General features: G+C 49.9%; 1 protein-coding gene across 2 annotated transcripts in view; it reads left to right on the top strand.

The window, feature by feature from the left end:
* Positions 1 to 205: 205 nt before the first annotated feature.
* JDP2 (Jun dimerization protein 2) overlaps positions 206 to 25046 on the top strand; it is a 38829-nt gene continuing 13988 nt past the window's right edge. The window contains exons 1-2 of one of the 2 annotated variants that reach the window (XM_064486122.1): positions 206 to 327; positions 10761 to 10984. In XM_064486122.1, the coding sequence (XP_064342192.1) occupies positions 10784 to 10984 (201 nt within the window). In that variant the 5' untranslated portion in view covers positions 206 to 327; positions 10761 to 10783. Of the gene's footprint in view, positions 328 to 1348; positions 1452 to 10760; positions 10985 to 25046 lie in introns of those variants that run through there. The other variant, XM_064486121.1, reaches the window with a different exon arrangement.

Here is a 25046-nt window from a genome sequence, read left to right on the forward strand (position 1 = left end):
AGGCTTGTTGTTTCTTTCACTCTGTGCATCTGCACTCCAAGAAGGCATGAACTTTTTCTTTCACTTCCTTTCTTCTATGGGTGATAATCTGACATCACTCCGAGAAGGAGGCTGAAGGTCACTGAATATAAACACTGTCACTCCTATCTGGCTGAGCACCCAGGGAGTGTGGAGGTAGGAGATGCCAACCACAGTGCCAAGGTTTTGGGTGCCACACGTGTGCTCAAGGGCTCTGTGTCTCTGTGCCTTTACCTGCTGAAGGCACGGTGGAGGACACAATTCCTCTGGGGTCACCTTTAACCACCTACCACTCCAGGAGGATAAAAGGTAGGAGCTGAGTTGGCAGTGGAAGTTGTAATGGGGAAGAATGCTGTTTGGGGTTGGCTGAGGGCTGGGTCTACTCACAGGAGTGTCCCTGAGCAGAAAGGAGAAGCCTGCTGGAGTGGAGAAAAAGCCCAGTGGTCAAATTGTGCGAGCCACCAGGAAAGCAGTCGGGCTAAGGCTGTAGCCCAAAAAGGGCAGGCCTCTTGCAGTGAACCACCCCAGGGCTTAAGGGCACCCCCGGTGGCCAGGTGGTCTGGTGGGTAGGGGTAGAGGCACCCAAACGCCTTAATGTTCTGCCCACCCGTCTGCAGGGAAAAATGAAACAGGCTTGCGAATGCACTTCCTCACTCACTCAGTGCTGAACAGTCCAAGGATGAAAATGTGCTGAAATCCTCTCTCTCGGTTTGGGAAGGACCGAGGAAGATGGTTCAACATAGGCTACGTCTGCTTCAAGGGTTTTTTGACTTGTCTCGCCTCTGCCTTCTCAATTCTCTCGGACTGAGCTGTGTCTCGGGGTAGGAGCCGGCGGCTGTGCGCGGGGGATGCTCTTACATAACCGCCCGCCGCGTCCTGCTTTCTCGCGCGCTCCTGCACCGCGGGCTGGGGGAGCCGGGGGCCGCGATGGAGCCGCGGCCGGCACTGCGGGGCCGGGGCCGCCCCCGCCAGGAGAGGAGCGCGAGGAGCCGCGGAAGGAGGGCGCGAAAGGCGGCGGGGGAGGTGAAGGTCAGTGGGTGTGAAGCGCCGGATCCACACCCCCCTCCTCCCGTGTCCCCTCCTTCCCTTCCTCTCCGTCCCCCTCTGACGTCTGGAGCTGGCAGCTTGGCCGGTTCCGCATTCCCGACCCCTCCCCGCCGCCCAAGGGCCGCTATATAGCCGGGGCTGATGCAACCCGTCCCGCCGCCCGCCACAGCCTGCGGGAGGGACGCTCGGCGGCCGCGACGGGGGGCGCTGGCGGCGGCGGACGCTGCAGCGGCGGCGGGGCTGGCGCCGCGGCGGCTCCCGGGCCGGGACGGGCCTGGGCACCGGGCGGAGCTCGGCGGCCGGGCGGCAGCGGCGCTGAGCAGGCACGGCGCCGGCAGCCGGGCCCCGGCCCCGGGGGCGCCGCCTCCGCTCGCGGCTTCTGCACGGTGGGTGCCAGGACGCGCGCTGGGGGCTCCGGGCCGGGCCGGGCCGGGCCGGGCCGGGCCGGGCCGGGCGGGGTGGGGCGGGCCGGCCGCGGACACCTGGGACGGCCGTCCCCGCGCGGGCGGAGCGCGCCGGGCCCCGGAACCCGCGCCCCGCAGGGAGGCTCCCGCAGCCCCGGGACTCCGCGCTGTCCTGGCGGGGGCGCTGCCGCCTGTGTCCCTCCCGCCGCGCGCCCGCGAGCCGGTGGCTTTCCTTCGGTTCCCGCCCTGGGACGGGAGGCTCCGTCCGCTCCCGGGGCTGCCGGGGCGCTCTCTCTGTCTCCCTCCCGCCTTCTCCTCCCCCGTCCGTTTGCAGGGAGGTGCTCTTCTCGCGCGGCGGGGCAGGCGGGTGAGTGAGGAGAAATCTGACCGGGGCGACGAGCCGTGGGGTGGAGATGAAGGGTGAGAGTCTAGGGAGGTGCAGGGTGCTGGTCGCGGAGGGATGACAGGGACCTGCTGGCAAGTCGTGTCCGCCCCACCCCCTCGCAGGGAGGAAGCGCGGCTCCTTGAGGACCTGGAGGAGGGCACTGAGAAGGGCTGGGGCTCTCCATACAATGAAGAGGGCTTCTCTCTGGGCCGTTGCTCCGGCTTTCTGAGCTGGGAAGGGGTCTGGGGCGGCCCTGGTTCCCTCTGGGATCCCCTAGCTCCCAAGCCAGGTTACATAAGGAGGCAAGTCAGCTCCTCTAGGTAACCAGTTCCTTCTCTCGACCCAGCCCAGTTTAGAGGGCCCTCTTCTGCCCCTCCCCTCCGAGGAGGCTGAGAGGTGGGGCTTTATGGCCTGGACCTCTGACCCTGGGGTTGCAGACCCAGGTTTTGCCTGTGTCGGTGGTAGAGTGGGGAGGACAGGGAGGCCTCTGCTCTTCTGCGGGGATGAATGGGCCATCCACGAGGCTGGAGATAAACAGGCTGGTGGAAAGGGAGCTCAATTGACCCCTTGGGTCAGCTCTAGTCTCAAGGTGGCCGACCCTTGCCCAGTGTGTTGCCCTCCCTACTGGCATGCAGTACACCGGCCTGTGGCCTGACCACATGTGCTCAGGGCAGATGTGCTCAGGTCTGCCTCTTAAAAAAGGACTTGCAGACTGTGTGGGTGTGTGTTCCCAGACTTAAATCTTGGTGGACTCTCCTCGAGGTCCTAGTTTGAGAAGCATCAGAAACTGAATCTTTGAACCATGATTGAGTGTCTGCTTGTCCTTTAAGGCCTTGCACCGAACTGTGTTCACATGTCATCTCCCTTCCCCCAACCTCCCTTCCCTGAGGGTTTTAAAAACACCTCCCATTACTTTCATCTTTCCAGCAAATCTGGCTGCAGCTTGGATGGGCACCTTATCTTCCTTTGCAGGTTTCTAGGGGAGAGTTTAACCAGGTATCAGGTGTGAGCATGGCTCTGATTTTATATAAACCTGACGACCAGGGAAGAGAAGCAAGCTCTATTCTCGTGCCTCTGGCTGGCTAAGGTTTTGCCTTGTTTAAAACAGGGAGGACGGATTTCTCAAAGACTCTTCTGTTCCCCTTCTCCTTTGGCTTTGGTTCAGAGCTGCAGGCAGCTCCAGAATCTTCCTGAAGAGCCGGGTGCTGTGAGATTTGAAAGGCAGCTGGAAGGCATGGATGTGGAGGCTTCTAATTTTTCTCCCAGTTGGTTGCAGCCTTCCCAAGGAGGTGTGTTGATAAGTGGCATCAGTGTCCCCTAAGGAAAGATTTGGACAAGGATCTCTCCACCAACTCACTGCTTAGCTCTTGCTGCCACCAGCGTCTGTTGTTGCCTCCTCCACCTGTTTGCAAGGTATATGGGCATCTTTTCCAACCTGCAGGACCCTTTGCAGCATCCTGAGAAGGGCAAGGCACTCCAGGCTTTGTTTGTTGTGGGGCTGCTGGTGTTGTGACGGGCTGTCCCTTGCACTACGGTTTCCAGCTCCGCTTGGGAAGAGAAGGGCCAGTGCAGACTCTAGGTTGGCCTACTCTGTATTCATTCAGCCCCAGCTCAACTTGAGGAATCAGAGCCAGGGCTGAGGGCAAGAGACATTCTTTTCTGCTTTTTGCTGCAGGATGCAGTTTGCTTTTTTTCCATGTGAATGAATTATGCTGGAAATCGAAATGGGAGGAAGAGAAAAATAGAGTGAGTGTGTACAGGCGTGTGTGTGTGCATACCTATATAGGCAGGGGGAGAGCAGCAGGCACATTATTTTTCCATTTTCCTTTAATTAAGGCTCTGTGGAGGTGTGTTTAAAAACAGAGGGTCTCCTATGTCTTTGAGGAGGGTGAGAACACTGTTTTGGCTGCGTCCCGGGCCATATGCAGCGTATGGTGGCCAATGAAACTGGGCCTGGCTCGTTCTGTTGCTTGTCTTGGCAGTCGGTTCCGTGGCTTGTGTTACCAGCTCTGGAACTTACGGGCTGCCAAGCTCCGTGTGCCTGTGTGTGTGTGTGTGTGTGTGTGCACACGCATACATGTGTGCGCGCCCGCACCCTTGTGCGTGTGTGTGGTTTGGCCTCTCGAAGCTCAGCAGAGACAAATGCCTTAGCGACCCAGGGTTGGAATTTTCAGCCTGTGTTTCTTTACACTCATTGCTGGCTGTGGGAGGCCCGGCCAGAGCTCACCATTCTAGGGCTTTTTTTTTTTTTCTGTTTTCTTGCAGCAGTCCATGGGATTCCTCTTGTGGAGCTCCATTTCCAAAGCTTTCCCTGGCCAATGGCGTTTTTTAAAAAAGGCCCAAAGGGCTGACCACATGCTATGTGTGTCTATGTTACATATCATACAGTGAACTCCTGGCACCAAGGAACAGAGATGGGACAAGGTGGGAAGACATGCTAGAAGGCTGGCCCCCTGGCAATTCCTTCCCAGCGCTGATCAGGATAAGATCCTGGCAGAAATGACTGAGTGTGTATTTATTGAGCACCTACGTTATTAGGCAGGGGAAAAGCTGTGCTTACAGGCAGGGCTTGTCAAAAGCTTTTCTCTGTGGAGAGAGGTTCCAGTTTCTTCTGGGATGGCTATGCAGGGATCATGGCGTGTCACTGTCATTTTCTTCTTACAAAGATCTGAGGAGTGACCCCTTGTAAGCAGTGCAGGGATATGGTGGATTGAAGGACGTAGGAGGAGCTGGCCCTCTGCTCCTTGAGGCAGGTGTGGGAACCCGGCCAGCTAGGAGTGCCCTGTTGCCAGTGATCTGTGCAGCTGTGTTCTGGCGAGCAAGATGGAGAAGAACTTAGAAGAAACCTAAGCAAAAGGCAGGTGTTCGGCCTTATTTCTGCACCTTTGTACCCAGGCCCGGTCTGGCACTTATTGTTTCTGTTCTGCAGTAACTGCCTGGATGCAGGATGGTCCTGCCCCCTTGAGGTTTAGAGCTGGAAATTGGGAGAGCAGAGACTCCTCTATGGGGGAATCCTCTTCATGGCCATAGGAAAGGGAGATCGGTGTTAGATGAGAAATGGGAACTGTACAGAAGGGACCTTAAAGGGTCATCCAGCACTAGTGTCCCTACAGAAGGAAGGCCCTCGAAGCTACACTGACTTCACGCTCACCAGGTACAGGCACTGTTCCAGGTACTTTCCAAATATTAACTAATTTAATCCTTTTCTCAGCCTTACAGCCTTACAGGGCAAATAATGTCATCATTCCCATTTTGCAGCTGAGGAAAGTAAGGCACAGAGAGGTTAGGGAACTTTCCCAAGGTCACACAGCTAGTAAGGGGCAGAGCTAGGATTCACAGTCAGATGATCTGGCTTTGGAGTTTCCACTCTGAACCCGTCTCGTTCTCTTGCCTGCAGAACTGAGACAGCCATCAGAGCCCGTCTCTTGCTTCTCTCCCTTGTTCTCCATCATGGAGCTCTCTGTCCTTTTGCTCCTTGCCTTCTGGAGCCCCTTGTCTTTGGGAAGCTGGTTGACCTGCATCATTTCAGATTCCAGGAGAGAGGTCATCCCAGACGATCCCTTAGCTCCAAGAACAGGTTTGGTGTTTAATTTTCCAAGACTTGTGATAGTACTATGCTCCGCGATGATGGGTCTGGCACCTTTCTGCCCCCTCTTCCCCAACCCTTGGCATGGACTTCCACCCTCCGCATTTTCCTCCCGGGAATCTCCCCACGCTCCAGCTCCCATGACCTCCCAGCTGTTCTTGCTGGCTCTCAGCTGCGGGCTACTTTCTCTTGACTTCCATCCCTACTAGGTAGTGCTCCTGGGACCTGACCCTTTGACCTCTCTTGCTTCTTGAGCTGCCCTCACTCACCTCCGCTTTCTCTTAGCCCCAGGCCTTGCAGCCTTAGACCATCTACACTCATCTGCACACCCACCCCTGGCTTCTGATGCCAGCCCAGGCCAGCTGTGTGCCAGGGATTTTAGAGCCTCCCTTCAACTTTTGTTACTATGGACAGGAAGTTCATGATGCAAATCCTAACTTTCTCTTAACCTCTCTTTCTCTTTCATAAAAAATCAATCTTTGCCATTCTAGGCGGAGATGCTGATTACTGGGCACTTTCTAAGAATAATAGCCTTTTATAAGTTTGACCCATCAAAGCAAGACTGGTGTTTATTTGTAGTTACTCCCATTAAAATATGATAATATCTTACAGATTTACATACTGTAAACAAGGGAAGAAAATAAGAGGGAAAAACTTAAGTTACTTCTACCCTTCATTCTTTCAGCTGAAATGACTTTTTTTTTTTAAACATTTTTTGTTGAGTTACAGTCAATTTGCAATATTGTGTCAAATTCCAGAGTAGAGCACAATTTTTCAATTATACACAAACATACATATATTCATTGTCACATTTTTTGAAATGACTCTTCACATTAATATCTCGCCCATTTTCTGGACTTAAAAGTGTTTTGTGGTTTTTCTTTTACTTGGTATAGGGCAGCACCCCAAATTATGTGCCTACAGGTCCCTGAGGAAGTCAGAAAAGAGAGATACAGATACTAGATCTTTTCTTTAGATCCACCTGGTTCCTATTTCTTTCTAGCTAGCTTTTAGGGAGCTGCATCAAACCACCCCAAATCTTAGGCTCAACAGCAGCTTAGGGTCCACTGTGACCTTCTGAACACTTTCTGTCTTACTCATGCCTTGACTATCAGTCTCATCTTGGATCTGTGCATTACCCCGTTTTTCTTCATTGGCTAGTTTCCAAGTTGTTCCTGGTCAGCATCCTGAATTGCCAAAGTCTTTTTGGATTCCAGGCCCGTCTTTTGAGGCACAAATAGGCCATGTGGGTCTCCTGCCGGTGTATAGCGCCTGCTCTTTATTTATGCGTCCCAGTTACTAATGGAGACATGGCAGGTGTTTATCTTCCTCATGGACCCCTGGGCCCTGAAGGGAAAACTCCAGGTTCTTCCCTTGAAACTTTTAGTGTATAGTTCTCCTTTTCCTCTTAAATTGTTTCCGGATGGAACAACTAGTTCGGGAAACGATTTCACCTCTTGTCATCTTTCCTATGTCTTCCTTGAAGTGGGTAAATTCTTCCTGGCTGTTGTTGTTCCCTGCCACCGCCCCCTCCTCCATTTTTTATAGACCCCTAAATCACATCAAATTGTTTTATTTTTCAAATCACCAAAAGTTGCCTTGCAGCCTTGGATCGTCAGCCAGCTCTTTCCAGTTAATGGGGATCCAGTTATGAAAGGCAGCTGCTCCAGCCCCTCCATCTTCTGCCCCCCGCCCCCAGAGCTGTTTAGGATGACTTCTCACTGGTAAATGTCAGCTGTTGTGGTTGTCTCCTAGGAATGACATGTGTTAAGGACTTTGTGGTTTGTATCGGAGCAGTTCGGGGCGCCCTTGATGGGGAAGGAAGGAGAAGGGGATTTTTTGCTTCTGCAGAGGAAAGCCTGGTGCTTGATCCCCTGAGTGAGGCTTGTCATTGGGATGGGTTCTCAGGGGAGCAGGAATGGCAAGAATTCATAAGGTTGATGCTCCCAGGGTAGGGGGTTGCTCCCTCTGCCAGAGTAGCAGGGAATTCATTATATTTGGGGATCATTTGTCGGTGTCTCATTTATACCATCTGTATTAAAATAAACAGAAGCTGCAAGCTGAGCCTATCATTCCTGGAACAGAGTGGGGTCTGGCTTCCATCTCCCAGAGATGGCTTAGGCGGGGAAACAGAGAGAAGCCTCTGGAGGATCTTTCTTGGGGTCTACTGTGGGAACAAATAATATGGAGGTGGATAATGAGCACATAAACTTCCAGAGACGGATCTTTACCCCACTCACTGCATTTCGCTCCACTGTGAATTTATCATTTGCTCATTCCTTCGTTCTTTCATCCGACAAGTATTTGTTGATTAACCTTTCTGTGCCAGAAATGAAGCTAGGCACTGGGGTCACGCAGGGTCACGCTCATCCCTGACTGCTACTCACTCCCTGAAATCACCTCTTCACTTGCTAAGTGCTGCCTGCGCCCAGCCATGTGGTACATTTTGCCACACATGAGTGGGTCCTTACAGGACAGGGAGGTTCTGGGGGCTTCTGGCCAAAGAGGGGATTTTGCACTAGATTTTTGCTTAGCTCCATACCTGAGGTGTGGTGCCCTCCTCCCCTGTTAGCGGTTTGTGTTCAGCTGAAGCACCAGGCATAGAGCATTTTCCAGCCTCCCATCACCTGACCATTTTGATGAGCTCAGCTAAACATCCTTCCCGGGGTAACTGACTCCTTGTAGCATCATTTCAGGTCTAGAAGAGAGGGTTTTGTAGGGTTTTTTCCTCTTCTGAGAAAATGTGAGTTTCCTTTGTCAGTTTGGCTCAGGTAGACTGAAATCACCCTCCTCTGCCCGCTGAGTGTCCACATGGCTGGGCCCGGGCAGCATTGTGCCACACAGGAGTGAGTCCTTACACTGGCGCCTTTCTTATTCTTCCGGGAGGAGACCCTGAGAGACCTACAGCTAATCTACCATGCCCCACAGTAGCCTCCTGCCCTCTCTGCGTTGCAGGCCTGGCTTGGAAGATGGAAGAGGTGACTTTCTTGCTGACCTTGGTTTCCAGTCCAGCTCAGGCTTAAGGAGGGTCACAGCACATTAACCAATCACATACGAGAGGTCCCAAGGACCATTTCTATGTCTGGACCCCCACCCAGGATTCCATGGGTTTATTCAGGGAACTTCCTAAATCAAGATCTCCATGGGAGACATAGTAGAGGGTCCTTTGTGCAAGAGAATGATCCGCCATTATGGGCTAATGTCTGAAAGTCCACCATTAGAAGGTCATTCCTTCTGCATTGACATCTCTTGGATCCTCAAAGGGAAGCAAAAAGGGCAAGGTAGGAAAGTTTGGCTTCTAAAATCCAGGGACCAGGAGTCCAGCCCTGGCTCTGTCCTTCTCTAGCTGTGTGACCTTGGGCAAGTCATTTAACCTCTCTGAGCTTCAATTTCCTCATGTGCAAAATGAGGATGTGGTTTAGATGAGCACAGGGCCCCCTCCAGTTTAAGACTATAACTTGATGTGAATGAGTCTCAGATCCTTTTCTGAGATGGCCCAGGGGACACTGGGTGGTAAGGAAGGGGAGAAAGGATGTGGGGTGGGAAGGAGGGGCTGAGGCACCAGGTGCGGGAGGTGAAGCAGGTAGAGTGCAGATGAAAGGGCCTGGGGCACTGAATGTAAACTTGGCGCAGGGCGGGGAGCTGTGTGCAAATGGCTTCATGGCAGATGTGGCTGGTGCTGAGGATGAAGGGCAGGTCCACTGTCTCGTAAGCACCCTCCTTTAAAGAAAGTGATGTTAGTGGAAGTCTTTGTGGTTTGAGGGTGCAAATCACTCATATGAGCTTCTCCCTTCAGAGTGCGGAACCCATTGTGAAAGAAATATGGAGCTGAACGGGAACAAGTTTCACCTTTAAAAGTGAGATGGCGGTGGAGAATGCAGCTTGCGCTTGTGGCCCAAATGAACTCCCTAATATGCCCCTCTCTTGAAATCTAGATGTGAGAATCTGGATGGGGGCAGGGGGTTTGGGTCACCCTCCAGGGCCACTCTTGTGGGAAGCAGAGAACCCAAGACGACGTGGTCATATGATTGCATTAACTGCCCAGCAAAGGCACGTGGTCTGATGGACATCACATCTCCCGTCTCGCCGAGTTCACCCCTCTATGTGGGAAGAGAGAGTGAAGACAGAAGAATAGGTCAAAACTTCTCCCCCAGAATTTTCAAGACAGATGAGGTTTTGACTTTATGGCCCTGTACAGAGAGATGGGAAGGGGGAGAAATTATTTTCTTTACAGAACTAGAATCCAGGAGCAGCTTTGTACTAAAATGCTACAAGGCTGCTTAGAAGCAAAGGCTGTGTGCAGATGATCTCCACAGCATTCTCAGTGCCTTCTGGATCAGAGTAGGTGGTCAATTGGATGGATGGATGGATGCATGGATGGGTCGGAGCCCTGTAAGTGACCAGAAAGTCTGACTTTATTGGCAGACAAGCTCTCTTCCCTGCCATGTGTGCCTTGAAGTGATCATTTCTTACCTATGAACTTCCCCCAGTAAAAAGAAGGAAGAAAAAAGAATCCCCTTGGTGTTGACCTCTCTAATTTATCTTTCATGCTTGAATCTGTCTTCCTTTGCAAAGCTTCTGGGTCTGGCAGAGCTAGAATATGTGTTCGCTCCGAAAGTGAAGAGCCTGTGGAAGACTTTTCTGGTACTGGGCTCTATGGGGGAAGCACGTGCTAATTAATTCCATCTCCTTTGCCTCAGTCTTTTCCTCAGAGATGCCAGATGCACACACTCACTTTTAACTTAGATTTGCTTCATCTCATATTCAGGGTGTCTTAACAAGTATGCAGAATGGGATGTGTGATTTGAGGGGAGGCACCATGCCAGCCCCAAAATAGCTCCCTCTTAAACAGGTGCAAAGGTGCTTGAGATGCCTCCATCCTGATCCATTTTCTTCAGAGGCAGTGTGCTGCAGTCTAAATGCAGTTCCTCCAGTTTTAACTGTGTACAGTCTTGAGAGAGTTCTCTTTCTAAGCCTCGGCTTCTCCCTCTGTGTCATGGGCTCTGACCCAGTCTGATGGGGCTGACTGAAGGATTACTGCCGTGCCGAGCACATAGCAAATGCTGACTCAATGTGACTTATGCTTGGGGTAGGCATTGCTGATGTGCCAAGGATAACCTTGGTGTGAATTAATTGATCAAGTTTCTCTCAAGAACAGAATGAACTTAAGGGCAGGAAGAGCACCTTCAGGTGGGGAAAGGGTTTAGGGGAATATGGGTGAAAGAAAGGACACGGTCCTGGCAAGACCTGGGGATGTAAGCCCCTCATGGAACCTGTCATCCGGCTAACAGTGCTGGTACTGCTCTTCTGCCCACTCCAGGCTGGACTGCCGCTCCTCCTGCTATGATGCCTGGGCAGATCCCAGACCCTTCCGTGACTGCGGGCTCTCTGCCAGGGCTTGGCCCCCTGACCGGACTCCCCAGCTCGGCTCTGACCGCGGAGGAGCTGAAATACGCCGACATCCGCAACATTGGGGCCATGATCGCCCCTTTGCACTTCCTGGAGGTGAAACTGGGCAAGAGGCCCCAGCCCGTGAAAAGTGAGGTGAGCAAGCCTTGTTCCCCCAGGCAGGATCCCAGGGTAGGATGCCTGAGTTAGTGTCCCGGGTCCAGCCCTAAACTCACTGTGTGACCTAAGCGTTGCTGTTTAATGTGGGGTCTGAGGACCAGTAGCATCCATGTCACCTCGCAGTTTATTAGAAGTACAGAATCTTAGGCCTCACACCAGACCTTCTGAATCAGAGTTTGCATTTTAACAAGCTCACCCAGGGAATTCATGGCCATGTTAACATTTGAGAAGCATGAGGTTAGGGCAGGATGCTGACCTTGTCTCTGGTTCTTCAAGGGGCAAGGAAAGAGTGATTAATAATACAAATATTGAATAATAATATTTGGTCCTCTCTCTGGGGTGTTGGGGCAACCAAGGGAGATAATGGAGATGTGCACATGCTTTGAAAAGTATACAAAGCAACGCCAGTCTTGGGTTATCTTTAAAAATTATTATCATTAGTCACATCATTGCCTGTATCACTCTTGGCCCCAGGCTGGAGCTGAAAGCAGGAACTTGGAGGAGGGGTGGTGTGGGCTCCCTTCCCAAGCCGTTGCCAGAGCTGGACTTGACCTCAGTCGCTCAGCATTGCCTACCTCAGCTAATGTTTGCAGGGGACCCACACATGGAGACACCCTCCTTGGGTCCCTTGCAGCTGCAGCTTTCCTGAAGAGTAGCTTTTCCCTGGGGACTGGTGAGGAGCAGAGGTCCCCAGCATGGGTGAGCATCTGTGCTGGGCCCTGCCCCCAGTCACTTCCCCGGGGCTGATGATTTGTCCAAAGGTCTGATCCAGTGAGAACCCCAGCAGGCCATTTCTTCAGAGGCCAAACAGGATAGCTGCCCACCTGGAAGGGAGGAGGAGCTGGTGCTGGGAGCTGGAGAGGTGGCTGGGTGGGGAGGGCTGGTTGGAAGCATCTGAGTGTCAGGTGCTAGACCGCTCAACAGGGAGGGAGCATTCACAGGCAAAGGCGTGCCTGGAGCGGGGCTCATCCTGTAGGATGGAGCTCGTATGGCTGGACATTTCTGAGAGAGGGACTCTTGAGTGGAGAGAGGTGTCTGGGTACCCACAGGGTATTTTATGCCATTCCTGCTCTCCTCTCCTCTCCCCATGAATACCATCAAGACTGCACACAAGGGCTGCCGGGGGCACAGACCAGGATGGTACGCTGGCCGTTGGCAGATTGGCCGTGGCTCTCAGATGTGTTTTGTTAGGCCTGTGCAGTGTTTTAAAAGAAGCTTGAACCAACATTTCATTTGAAAATTGGGATTTTAATCTTTGATTACAAAATAGGAAGATCTGGCCGCACGGTGCCCTGTTCACTTCTTTCCTGTCTCCAGTCTGCCACGGGCCCCCACAGCGCCCCGCTACGCTTGATTCTGCCTATACTGTCGGGCTTGCTCTTTGTCATCACCAGCTAGCTGCCTTCATTTACCTCGGACTGCATGGCCCCTGCCATAGGCATTTCTGCTGGGGACACCTGGATTAGGGGCACTGTAGATGCCCACTAAAGACTGGTGATTACAAGATGAGAGTTGACGGTAATTAGATTCTTCCGAATTGATTTTGTAAAATCAGCGTGCTGTCAATAGCACTCCCTGGCTTAGTTAGTCCTCTGTTTTTTTATTATGGAGAGCCCTTGTCTTTGGTTTTTTTGCTTTTCACCTTCCCAGGCCCAGAACTTGAAAGCCCCTGTTTCTGGGTGACTCCACAGTATTTAAAACCATTTAAAACCAGTAGCTGAGCAGGTTCACTGGGGTATGGAGGCTGTGGGATTGATGGAGTCAGGTGCCTTGGTCAGGGGCTGGCCCAGCGGGGATCTGCCTGGTGGCGGCGGCTCAGTTATCACCTCTTCCCTCTGCAGAAGGTGCTGGGGGAGATTGCTTGCTTGCTTTTGGAAAAGGCCTTTATTTGGATCGAGTATTTTTACATTCACAGCCTCCCCCAAAGTGGTGGCGTATGCCCTGTACCTGACAGTGACGTGCCATCCTCACAGGCACCCACAAACACACACCATCCAGGCTGTGAAAATAAAAAGCCATTTTTAGGGTGTATTTGCATGTCCTTTCCCTCACTGTCAGACTGCAGCATTGTGGGGGCGTCGAGGCAGATGGAGCCACGTAAGAAGTGCTGGCACAGAGTCACAGCCTGGCACTGGGGTCTGACCTGCACTGCTCTGGGTCAGACCCAGGGCGGGCAGGGGGCTTGTTCCTAAAGTTCCCAACTGAAAAAGAAAGCAGGTGGAAAGAGAAACTTACATGGAGAACTTTACATCCCAAAGACTTATTTGCATATGGCAAACTGCCTTTGGTGGATTTTCACATTGGCATTTTGGACTAGTAAAAGTCCCTTGATTAATAATAAGATAAAGCTCACATTTATTAAGCATTTAATATGTAGCAGGTCCCGGTGGGAAGTGCTTAACACGTGGGATCTCGTTTATTCCTTACCCGATCCTGGCGACTGGGTTCTCCCCCATCTTAAGGAAGAGGAATTTGAGGTCCCGGGAGGAGGAAGTCAAGTCACTCGGGGTCACATGGCTGGAGAGTGGCAGAGCTGGGCCCTGCGTGGGGGTGACGATGTTGCTATAACAGTGGTGTGTGCGCCAGGCACAGTTCTGGGTGCTGTCTGTGAAGTATGTCATTGAACTCGCCCAAGAACCCTTCTGAGGTCATTATTATTCATTATTATTACTGTTGTTATTGTTAGGCGCACATTATGGATGAGGTCAACAAGGCTCGGGGACGTCCAAGGTCACATAGCTAGGAAACGAGCCCAGGCAGTCTGACTCTTCAGCCAAAGCTTTTAACCTTATGCTGTGCTGCCTCCTGTGCTCTCTGCTTGCCTTCCAGGCTTCTAATCAGCGCTCTTTGGGGCTGGGGAGGCGGGATGAAGCTGGCCCCGGAATGCACCATCATTTTGATGACATGGCCCCATTAGCGCTGAGCCCGGCAGTTCTGCAGCCGGATCATCTCCCAGGCCCCCGGAGGGAGGACGGGCCAAGCCGCTCTGCAGCCAGCTCTGTCCGAGCCGGTCTTGGGCTGTCCGCCTTGCAGAGGCCAGCAGTCACTTGGGCCATGTACACATACATGAAGCAGTTGGGTAAAAGAAAATCGGAGGAATTATGTCAAAGGACAGATTTTGTAAATGATAAAGTGCTTTGTGCTGATGTTGTTATTATATGGTTGACACATCACGTGAAACTATTTCACTGCCATCTGCTTGCCTGCAGTCCATTCATCCAACAGATACTTGCTAAGCACTTATCATGTGCCTAACACTGTGTCAGACACTGGGAACGAAATCATACAAAGCCTCCCCACCTCCTACCCTTCTCTGGGACTATGTATTGTAGTGGGGACATCCAAAAACAAGCAAATTCATATACACAATAAAAGGCCAGCTAGTGGTCAGTATCATGAAGGAAAACTAAACAGACCACGTGGGCGGTGAGTGGCCGGGCTGCTCACCGTGATGCCTGGCTAGGGAACCTGAGCATGTTATATTCTGAGTTTATGGGATTTTTAGAGCCAGTGCTTCTCTCTTGCCTCTTTGTTCTTCTTTCCTTTCCAGTACTCCTTTTCAAGACAGCTCTGCTCTCTGGCTTTCTCCAGAGCTTTCCTTCCTTCCTTCACTTTTTGTTCTGCAGCCCCTTAGAGTTGGACTTCTCCATCAAACACTCTGTTGTCCTGGAGATCTCAGCCCTTCCTGTGTGGGTCATCTCCGAGTGGGATGCTGTGGTTGCAGGGGCCACGCCCTGCCTCTGGGCCTGGAATGCATTTCCAGAAGTGGGGGAGGGAGGCCAGAAGCCCCGCCCTTGCACACACATGCACACACACACACAAACACACACCAAGTACTTACTTAACAACCTGCTAAATGGGACCCCTCATCCTCTGTGCCACCCTGCAGTGCTCTAGAGGGGACTCAAGTTCAAGGGAGGTTGGCCTGGATGACCTTTTAAGAAAAGGTTGCAAACCATCATTCCATGGGCAGGAGTCAGCCTACAGATGAAATTTGGCCCTTACAGTGTGGTTTTCTTTCATTCTTTCTTTTGTACAGTGTGGGTTTCTTTTCTTTCTTTCCTTTTTTCCTTCCTTTCTTCTTTGTTTCTCTCTCTTTCTTTCCTTTTCCTCCCTTCCTTCCTTTCTCTCTCTCTCGCTCTCTCTTTTTTTAATTCAATGAATCACTATATGTAAAAGTTGGAAAATGTGGACTTTGGGGCTTCTTTAAAAAACCCAGACTGTCTGGCTACTCTAGGCCCACACCCTTATACGCACTGCAAAGCCAGAACTGAGCAGCAGACACTCACTGAATTGGCGTGCGATCCTCAGTTCTCCACAGTCCTCACTGCTCCCTGATGCCTTCTCCCCAGCCCATTTCATGCTCTCTGTGTCACCAGCCTGCTTTTGAGTTTGCATCTTGTGTTTATATCCCGAGGATGGGGCCTGCAACTCCCATTCCTTTTTACTTCTTCCAGACAGTGGACACAGCCTTACCTATAGGCTGTATGTTTAACACAGACTTGTTGGTTGGAACATTAATTAGCTATGTCAACTCAGCAAGTCACTTAAATTTTCTGTCCCTTGATTTTGATGTCTCCCAGTTCTTATCTCCAAGCATCTGTCCATTTGTTTTTCTATTTCTGAACATAAGTAACCTCAGACAGAAGACAAGAGGACACCATGAAAATCAGACCAACCATTCCCAAACTTGGTTGATCATCAAAGCCACTTGAAAACTTCTTATGAATACAGGTTTCCAGACCCCACCTTGGGCCGATGGACTCAGAATCTCTGAGGGTGGAGTCCATGGGATCTGTAGGCCCATTTGGAAACCTGACTGTCTGTTTATACCTGTCCTCGGGCTCTTTCCTCCTGTCGGGGCGCATCCTGAGGGTTTCCCCTTGAGGAACCAGTGTGTGCGTTCCATCGCGGACCGCCTTTCCAGCACGTGGTGACTGGATCCTTGTCCTCGCGTCATCTTTGGAGCAGCTGTTTGGGGATTTCACACTGGTCACTTCCCAACTTCTCCAGGGGGCCCTAGAGAACATTTAGAAGGTTTTCACCTGTGGAAGAAGTGGGCCTTTGAATCCAGGGACTGTTATCTCGGGTGGCCTTTGAAGGTGTGCTCACTCTCAGACTTTGCTCACCAGAAAGACCAAAATGTTCATCCATGTTTAGCCTGAGCACAAAAAGTTGCCCCAAACCAGCTGATGTGCTGGGTAAATGTTGGCGTAAGCAAGCTTGTGTTTTTAGTGATTTAAAACAAAAAGGCAGCCCACTGACATTTTTTAGCAAGCCTTGCATAATTGCTTTTTAATTTGTGGCTCTTTGGAATAGCATTGGCCTTCTTCCCTCTGACTCAGATGCTTTTTCTGTCTCATACTTGTTTGGCAGAGAGATCCAATCTGTCTCTTCTTGGAATAGAATCTCGCAACTCATCTTTGAAATCCTGAATTTCCACTTTAGTTCCATCACTTTGTTAGCACATTTTCGAAGGCTATTAGCTTTTTTTTTTTTTTCCCCTTTAATAGTTTAATTTGAGGAAGAATGAGTGATAGCCAAAGGCAGCGCTGCATGTGTTTAACTTTGGCCCCTGTAGTATTGAGTCTTATTTGATACCATACCCCAGGCATTCACAAGGGTTCTGAACCTCTTATTTAACATCATGGGTTGGTCACACCCGTTGTTGTTCTAGCACTGGGTCCCTTGGAGAGATGGTGTTGGGGACATGGCTGGATCTGTATATTCTTAGTAGAAATCAGACACTTCTAAAAAGTTCAAGGAGTCCTGTGCTGCCTTCTTAGATCTCTATCTTAAGACGGGGGTAATAGCACCTACCTCCTAGTGTTGTTGTGGTAAATAAAAATGAACGAATGCAGGCAAAGAAGGGCTTCACATTGATGCCTGGCACTTAATAAGATACACAACAAATGTAAGATACACAACAAATGTAAGATATAATGGTGATTATTTTTCAAATGTGTCGATCAGGCAAGTTAGTTTTAATAATTGATTCAAAAACTGTTCCTTGGGCTGTCATTTGCTTGAGGGATTTTGCCTTTGGAGGTGGTGAGTGGTGAATACTCAGGTATTTTGAGGTGTCCGGGTGTCATGGGAGCAGGGCATTGTCCTGGCTTCCTAACCAGACAGGCTGCTTCTGGGCTTGGGTTCAAGCTTCTGGATTCAAAACCTGGCTCTAAAGAATTAAAAAAATAGAGAGAGAGAAAAAAATCTGGCCCCATCACCTACTTCCTGTACAAGCTGGGACAAATCAGCTGGTCTTTTTTGGGTGCAATTTTCTCATCTGTATAAGGAGGAAAATCAAATTCATGGAATTTCATTATGAAGATGAAGAAAGGCACGGTGTACAAAAGTAACCTTGACTGCAGTCAAGGTTCTGGATGTTTATATGGTTTAGATGCAGCCAGAGTTTTAGTTACCTTCACAAACTGTAAATGAGAGACCCTCAACCCTCTGGGTTCCCCTAAGCAGCCCTGTGGGGCCCTTTATGTTGTTTCCTGTGTTGTTAAGATCATTGCTAGATTCCCAGGAACCCTCAGTTTTGTGAGCAGCTCTGTGAAATGGCCCGTCTGTCAATGAAGGTCATCTTCCTTTGGTGTCCCCAGATCCATGGCAGTGTGGACTCAGCGCTGGGAAACTGAGTCCTCTCATGAGTCCTCCTCTGATTGAAGGACTCTGGGGCCAGCCAAGTCTCTTTCCCCTCTTGTGCCCAAAAGACACCAGACGACCTCACCTGAGGTTGGAGCTCTGAGACCTAGAAGGACATTTGGGCAGAATCTAGCAGGCTGCAGAGATACTTGGATTAAGTTCAGTGGGCTTCCTCTCGATTTACTGACCCCACAAGGCTGCCATCCTGCCCCACATGGGGCTCATTGACTGTGCCCTGTGTTTTGGCTGCAGGATCCCCCTTAACTAAGCACAGTGCATATGCATGTTCTGGGTGACAAGCTCCTCCACAGTTTGCCTCCATGGCCCTTCTCCTTGCCCCTCCTTCCACCCCCCACCAATAAGAAACCTTGGCTCTTTGGAAGCTGTGTCACCAAGCAGGACCATTGCATTGGAACAGTTTGGCTCTGGAGAGGTTATTAAACATTTGAGTGTCAACTTCCTCCCTTGTAAAAATGGGAGGATGGTAGCTAGACCCCTATGTTACAACATGTACAAAAATTAGCTCAAAATGGATCGAAGACCTAAATGAAGAGCTAAAAATCACAAAACTCTTAGAAGAAAACAGCCACAAATCTTTGTGACCTTGGATTAGATAATGATACCAGAAACACAAGCAACAAAAAAATAGATAAACTGGGCATCATTAAATGAACAACTTTTGTGCTTCAAAGAACAAAGTGTGAAAAGACAATCCACAGAATGAGAATTTTTGCAAATTCTACATCTGATAAAGGACTTGTATCTAGAATATATAAAGAACAATTACAACTCTAATAAAAAGACAAATAGCCCAATTTAAAAATGAGTGAAATATCTCAACGCACATTTCTCCAAAGGAGATATATGAATGGCTAATAAGTACACGAAAAGATGCTCAACACCATTTGCCATCAAAGACACGTAAATCAAAACTACAATGAGATATCACTTCACTCCCACTAGGATAACTATCATAAAAAGAACAGATAGTAACAAGTAAGGGTATGGAGAAGTTGTAATCCTCATACACCGCTGGTGGGAATGTAAAATGGTGCAGACACTTTAGAAAACAGTCTGATATTTCCCCAAAAGGCTAAACATAGTGTTACCATATGACCCAGCAGTTCCACTCCTAGGTATATGATCAAGAGAAATGAAAACATATGTCCACACAGAAACTTGTACAGGCATGTTCGTAATATCTCAAAAGTGGAAACATCCCAAATGTCTGTTATTTGATAAATGGATAAATAAAATATGATAGAATATTTTTTGGAATACGGTGGAATATTATTTGGCCATAAAAAGGACTAAAGTACTGCTATATGCTACAGCCTGGATCAACCTTAAAAACATTATGTTAAGTGAAAGAAGCCAGTCACAAAAGACCACATATTGTATGATTCCATTGATATGAGATGTCCAGAGCAGGCAAAGCCATCGAGACAGAAAAGAGAACCAATTCCCTGGTGCCTAGGGCTGGGGGAGATGGGAGAATTTGGGGGTGATGGCTAAAGGGTATGGGGTTTCTTTTGGGGGTGATGAAAATGCTCTAAAATTGATTGTGGTGATAGTGATTGTAGGTGATAGATGAACAACTTTTAAATAAAGAACGGCTGTTGAATTGTACACTTTAAGTGGATGAATTATATGGTATCTGTAAATTTTATCTTAATAAAGCTGCTGTAAAAATGGGGAAGAATGATATCTACCTCACCCAGGTACAGGGAGGATTCAAAGGGATAATGTATGTAAATCACCCAGCATTTATCGGTGCTCAGAATTAGTAGCTATGGTGATTAAACCCCCCTTTTCAGCCAACAGCAGTGAAAATGCCAAAATCTGGTTAGGGCTACTTTCTCCTCTTTCTCTTTTGTAACTAGTGGCCATCCAGAAGCAGTGGGAGCAGTCTGGCAGAGTTTTGTATGGAACTCGGGCAGAAATATGGAGTAATCCTGGCTACTTATTAGAGTCCCCTGGAGAATGTTTAAAAAATACTGACTGACGTGCCGCCCAGAGATTCTGGTTCAGTTGGTCTGGGTGGGGCCGGCAGGTGGTTCTAATCTGTGGCCATTGGTTGAACTCTGTGGTGCAGGGTAAACCGGCCCAGGTCTTTGAAGGAGTGAGGTCATTTGCGTTTAAGATGGAAGGATCACATGAGCAGAGCTCTTTATGGTTTGCATATTGCTTTTCTGGAGATTATCTCCTTTGATCTGTTCAAAAAAACTTTGTGAGGTTCGTGTTTTTAGTACCATTAGTTGTTAGGGAGCTGCAGCTCAGAGAGATTAAGTAACTAGCCAAGGTCCCGTTTTTAAAGCATAATTTTATCTAATCTGTTTTTTCAAAAAAGCAAAAACCACACACATGCTCATACCTATTAGTTATCAAATCAAACACCTTGGAGAGCACTGCCAAGGTGACTTCTGGTGCCAGGTTAATCTATTTTGCATAGACTTCAGAGCAAAGCCCTTTCAGCTATTTCTCTTTAACTGATGAGCATTCTGAGAGTGCAAGGCAAGCTGAACGAACATTATTTACATATATGTGTGTATGTGGATATATGTACACGCATGCATGCACATGTACACCATTTGTAACAACTGCTGATCTGTGTGTGCAAGGAGAACGTAAGAGGAATCATTTGGATCCTGAAGCTGTCAGAAACCCGTGACTGTCCCCCATAACCTCTGAGTTAAAGGTTTTGCATCCACCACAACACACCTTAATGTTCTCATTGAATGACGATAGTAAGTATATGATACAATTTGAGCCTCTTGAATCTATTTATTGTGTTGTGGAATTATTTGAACTAGAGACTTTTACAGCTGAAACCGATCTGAAATCCACTGGTTTACATCAGCGCTACTCAAAAGTCAGGTGTGCAGGCCAGGGGCGCCAGTATCTGGGAAACACAGACCCTGGGGTCTCACCCTAAACCTACTGAAGCGAACTCTCTGGAGGGTGGAGCTCCCAAATCTGTGATGTAATAAGCCCCCCAGTGGGTTCTGATGCTCTCTGAATGTTTAGAAGACGTAAACATCCCTTCCAGCTCTGGCTGGCAGTGATGCTGTCTCAGAATGGCTACAAGTGTCTAAAGCCACTTTTTTCTCCAAACCTATCTCAAGTTTCCTGGAGAGACCTGCACGCCAACAGATATTCATTAATGTGTGTGGTACCTGAATCTGTGTAAGGCAGGGTTGCTCTCTGAGTCAGCAAACACTTTAGTATTTCCAAACCACTTACTTCCAGGTCTTGAGATGCTCCCGCTGCCAGCATTCACACCCTAAGGGACTTCCCAATTAATTAAGCTGCTGAGCTTGTCAAAAGGCCGGCTCCTTTATTGTTTTTGAAGTGAGAAATCAGATAAACTGTTCTGATGCCAAAGGAGCCCTCATTTGCTGTATCTGGCCTGGAGTTCAGCAGCTCTGGTCTGAAAACTGGAGCTGGGGGAGCTCTCCGCACCCCCTCATCTGTCTGGGTGCTGCGAAGCCCCTCCTTCCCTCCTCTCTGAACTTTGACAGCATCTATTTCATTACGTAAATCACTCATGGTGAAATCACCTTTCCATCCTCCAGGCCAGGCATCCCTGGTTGTGAGTTCCTTTGACCATGTCATCTGGGCAGGATTTTTATTAGCTGGCAGAACGAAGTAGAGGTCATTGTTCTGCTTGGTGATTTGTCTGTTATCTGTGCCTTGTGCCTGAAAGAAATTGGCTGAAATCCGTATTTTAGCTGCACATCCTGCATACGGATTAAACGGAACTGCGTTGGTGGGGAATAATTAAGCCAAGGACCTTGTTTTTCACCTTGAGGATGAAAGACAAATGACTTCCAAGGCTTTAACAGGAGGATGGCACTTGAAATGTTCTTCTACTTTGGCCAACTTGGGACTTGCAGAATAGCCTTGTTCATGAATATTCTTTGCAACAACTGCATTTTCATCTAATTGTAGACAGTCATTTTGCAGGAGCCCTTGTCTCTGTCCAACCCCTCCCTGACCCCCCATCAGGCATAGCACACTGCTTGTTATTGCTGCTGTTAAATATCCAGTTTCAAGTGTGTGATTTACTCTTTTGGAGAAGAAAATGCATTTTTCCCTGCCAGATATATTCTGTTTCCTACCAGTCTTTTGGGGGTGGGGAGACTCTTGTGGGGACCACTCCTTCTCTTCTTTTCTCATCTTTTGAAGCAAATGTCAATTGGGCAAAGAAAATTGATTGACTGTCTAGTGGGAAACCAAACCTCCCTAAACCATACATATGAAACGGGCCTGAAATAGACATATTTTCACACACAAAAAAGAGCCGTCATTCTTCAAATAGCTCTTGTCCGCAAAAGGATTTCCCGGCAAGTATTGTCCATTTTCTCTTCAATGTTAGGTTTCTGCCCAAACCAAGGTGATTTTTGCTCTATCTCCTGGCCTCGCCCTCACTTCTGCAGTAACAGTGTTTGCTCTTCCCTCGGCAGGGCCGTCCACAGGTGGGGGCCACCCTGCCCAGCCGGCTTTTTCAGGCTTTGCTCCAAACACAGTGATGCCTTTTCTGAGCAGTGGGAACTGCTGTTCTCCACCACTTTCTGAGAGAATGGCCCTTTCGTACTCTGTACATGTAAACCAGCCCCAGGCTTCAGAGGCCTATTATTTTATGGGCTCTCTTAACCCAGGAGAAGATTTCTACTGAGAATGGTTTGGTGGGAAGGAATAGGGGAGCCAAGGTCAAGGAGACGCTTCCTCTTGCTGAGATGTGATGAGTCAGGGAAGTTGGTTTGGACGGATCCCCTGTAGCTCTGATGCTCAACAGTGAAAGTGGAGGTGGGCTTTTAGCTCATAAAGAAGGGGCTCCCTGCTTCCTTCCAGAAGGCAGTGTGGTCTGGTTGGTCTCACCGCTGTCTGACTCAGAGACCTGGGTGGACTCACTCCTCTTTCCTGAACTTGAGTTCCCAGGCCTGTGGAAGCAGCAGGGAACAAGGATCTCTAGGTCTTCTTAGGTCCAGAACCTCAGGATGGAGCTTGGTTTACAGCCAGGCTGCTCTCCACCGTTCCCTGCATATGCCAAGTGCACTGAGCCATCGCTTCTCCTGCTGCGTGCGCGCCCAGCCAGGAGAGCGGAGTGAATCGTCTTGGCAGGTGGAGCCATGGCCTCTGCCAGCTCTTGTTCAGAGCCTTCACCTGGTAGTTGGCTGGGCTGGTGCTTTGAGTGAACACGGCATCCAGTGTGTGGGTTTGTTCATAGGTGGATGTGTTGGATCACAGCTGGCACTGGGGGCAGCTGGAAAGGGCACTGGATGGGGAGTCAGGAGTCCTGGGTTCTTGTCCAGGTCACCAGCTCTGTGGGTCAGGCCTCCCTTTAACAAACATTTATTGAGTCCTGCTGATAGCCCTAAACTCTGCAAGGTGCCGGGCACACAAAAAGTCAACAAGACGTGGACTTTGCCCTCATGGAACTCTCAGTTAAGTGGAGGCAGAGACTGAGCACGGCTGGGGCCAGAATCAAGTCAAAGTTCTATGGGAGCCCAGAGCAGAGGGACACCTCCCCAGCTTGGAGGGGATGAGAACAGGGAGGACTTCTGTACGAGGTGATGCTTGAGATGAATGTACAGCATGAGAGCAAGCCAAGGGGGACAGCAGAGACAAAGGCATGAGGCCAGGGAAGTGTGAGGGCTAACAGAGGCTCAGTGTTGCAGGAACATGGTGTGAAGGGTAGAGATAGATGAGAGGTGAGGCCAGAGCAGGTGGGGACAAGTCACAGGGAGCCTTGCTGGATACATTAAGGAGCTTGGGCTTTATCCTAAGGATGGTGAGGAAACCCCTGAAGGCCAATGACTGCATCAGATTTGCATCTTAGAAAATTCCCTCCAGTGTCTGGGATGGAGGATGGTCACACAGGGTCGGGAGGGAGGTGGTGTAGGAGAGAGAGACAGACAGAGACAGAAAGAGACAGAGACGGAGAGAAGAGGACAGCCTGGAAAGTGGTAGTGGGAATGGAGAGCAGGGAGCAAATCCGAGGAAGATTTAGAATGTAGAATTGGATGACTTGTCTGGTCAAAATTGGAGAAAAGGAGCGGGTCAGGTGGAGGGTGCGGCCTGAGTGTCTCCCTGCAGTGCATGGGTGGGAGGTGGTGCCCACTGGGGTGGAGATGAGAGAGGAAGTCACCAATTGAGGATAAAGACTTTGAGGGGCTGCAGGACATCTGGAAGGAACTTCCAGAGGGCAGCTGGAAGTTTCGGTCTGAAAATGAAGATTTGGTTGGCATTAGAGTGTAGGTGGTAGTTGAAACCACATGAGTCGGTGAAAACGATAATCTGTAGGTGGTGCGTATAGAGGGTCCTGGGCAAGAGACAGAAGAGGAGAGGTCAGAGAAGTAGGCCAGACAAGGTCATGTTGAGCTTCCAGGGCAGAGAGGATTCCAGAAAGAGGGGGCGATGCACAGTCAGGTGGAGCCGGGAGGCCCGGGGACTAACCCAGCAGTCTCCTTTGGACTTATCTGTGAGGACCCAGGCCCTGCCCGCAAGTGTGAGCCTTGGAGCAAGCGTTTTCTTCCCTGGGCTTCAGTTTCCTCATCTGGAAATTTAGGGGTGGGCCTCGGTGTTCCCAAGAGACTCCTTTCTGGCTCTTAGAGGCTGCGAAGTGACTATTTCTGAAACTTGTTAAAAGCAGGGAGATGTCCTTCCCACATCACCCGCCCTTTCCCCTCAGTACAGCCAACACTGACCCTGAGGGTTGGATGAACAAAAACCCAGGGAAGTCAGAGCTGGATGGGGATTTGGGGCGATCTTGGTCCAGCCCAGCGTTTGGAAGGCAGCATGATGTACGGGAGTCGAGTCGTCATCTTTTCCCAGCTTGGTGGCCTCGGGCAGATACTTCATTTTGCTTCCTCACCTGTAAAAGGAGCCCCCAGCACCCACCTGCAGAGGTGATTGAGGGTTAGGGGAAGTGGGAGCCATCGGGTTTATTAAAGGAGAACCGCAGGACTGGGAGATGGGCCGATTGGCCCCAGGTCACGGAGCAGGGCAGCGCCGTGACTGGAACCGGGTGTTTGGTGACCAACCCCGCCGGGTCTGTTGCCTGCCAGGGCCATAAATTAGCAGCCCACGGCCGGGGCAGCCCACAGATGTGTTTTGTTTGGCTTACACAGAGTTCTTTTCAAAATGGCATTTGTTGCCAACATTAAAAATGGGGAGATTTCACCTCCAAACACTTATTTTCAGCTAGTCTTGAAAACTTGGAAGATTTGGCCCTACTGAGCCCACCCTGCCCTGGGGCTAGTTGAGGTGTCCCCTCTGGGGGCTGCAACCCCATCCTTCCCTCCTCCCCTACTAAGAGTTATTTGCTTGGCCCCTGGGGGTGACTTGAGTTTGCAACTCCAGCCCTTCGACTGACCATTTGTCT

This window comes from Camelus dromedarius, chromosome 5, assembly GCF_036321535.1.
Source record: "Camelus dromedarius isolate mCamDro1 chromosome 5, mCamDro1.pat, whole genome shotgun sequence".
In the NCBI taxonomy this organism is placed as follows: Eukaryota; Metazoa; Chordata; class Mammalia; order Artiodactyla; family Camelidae; genus Camelus; species Camelus dromedarius.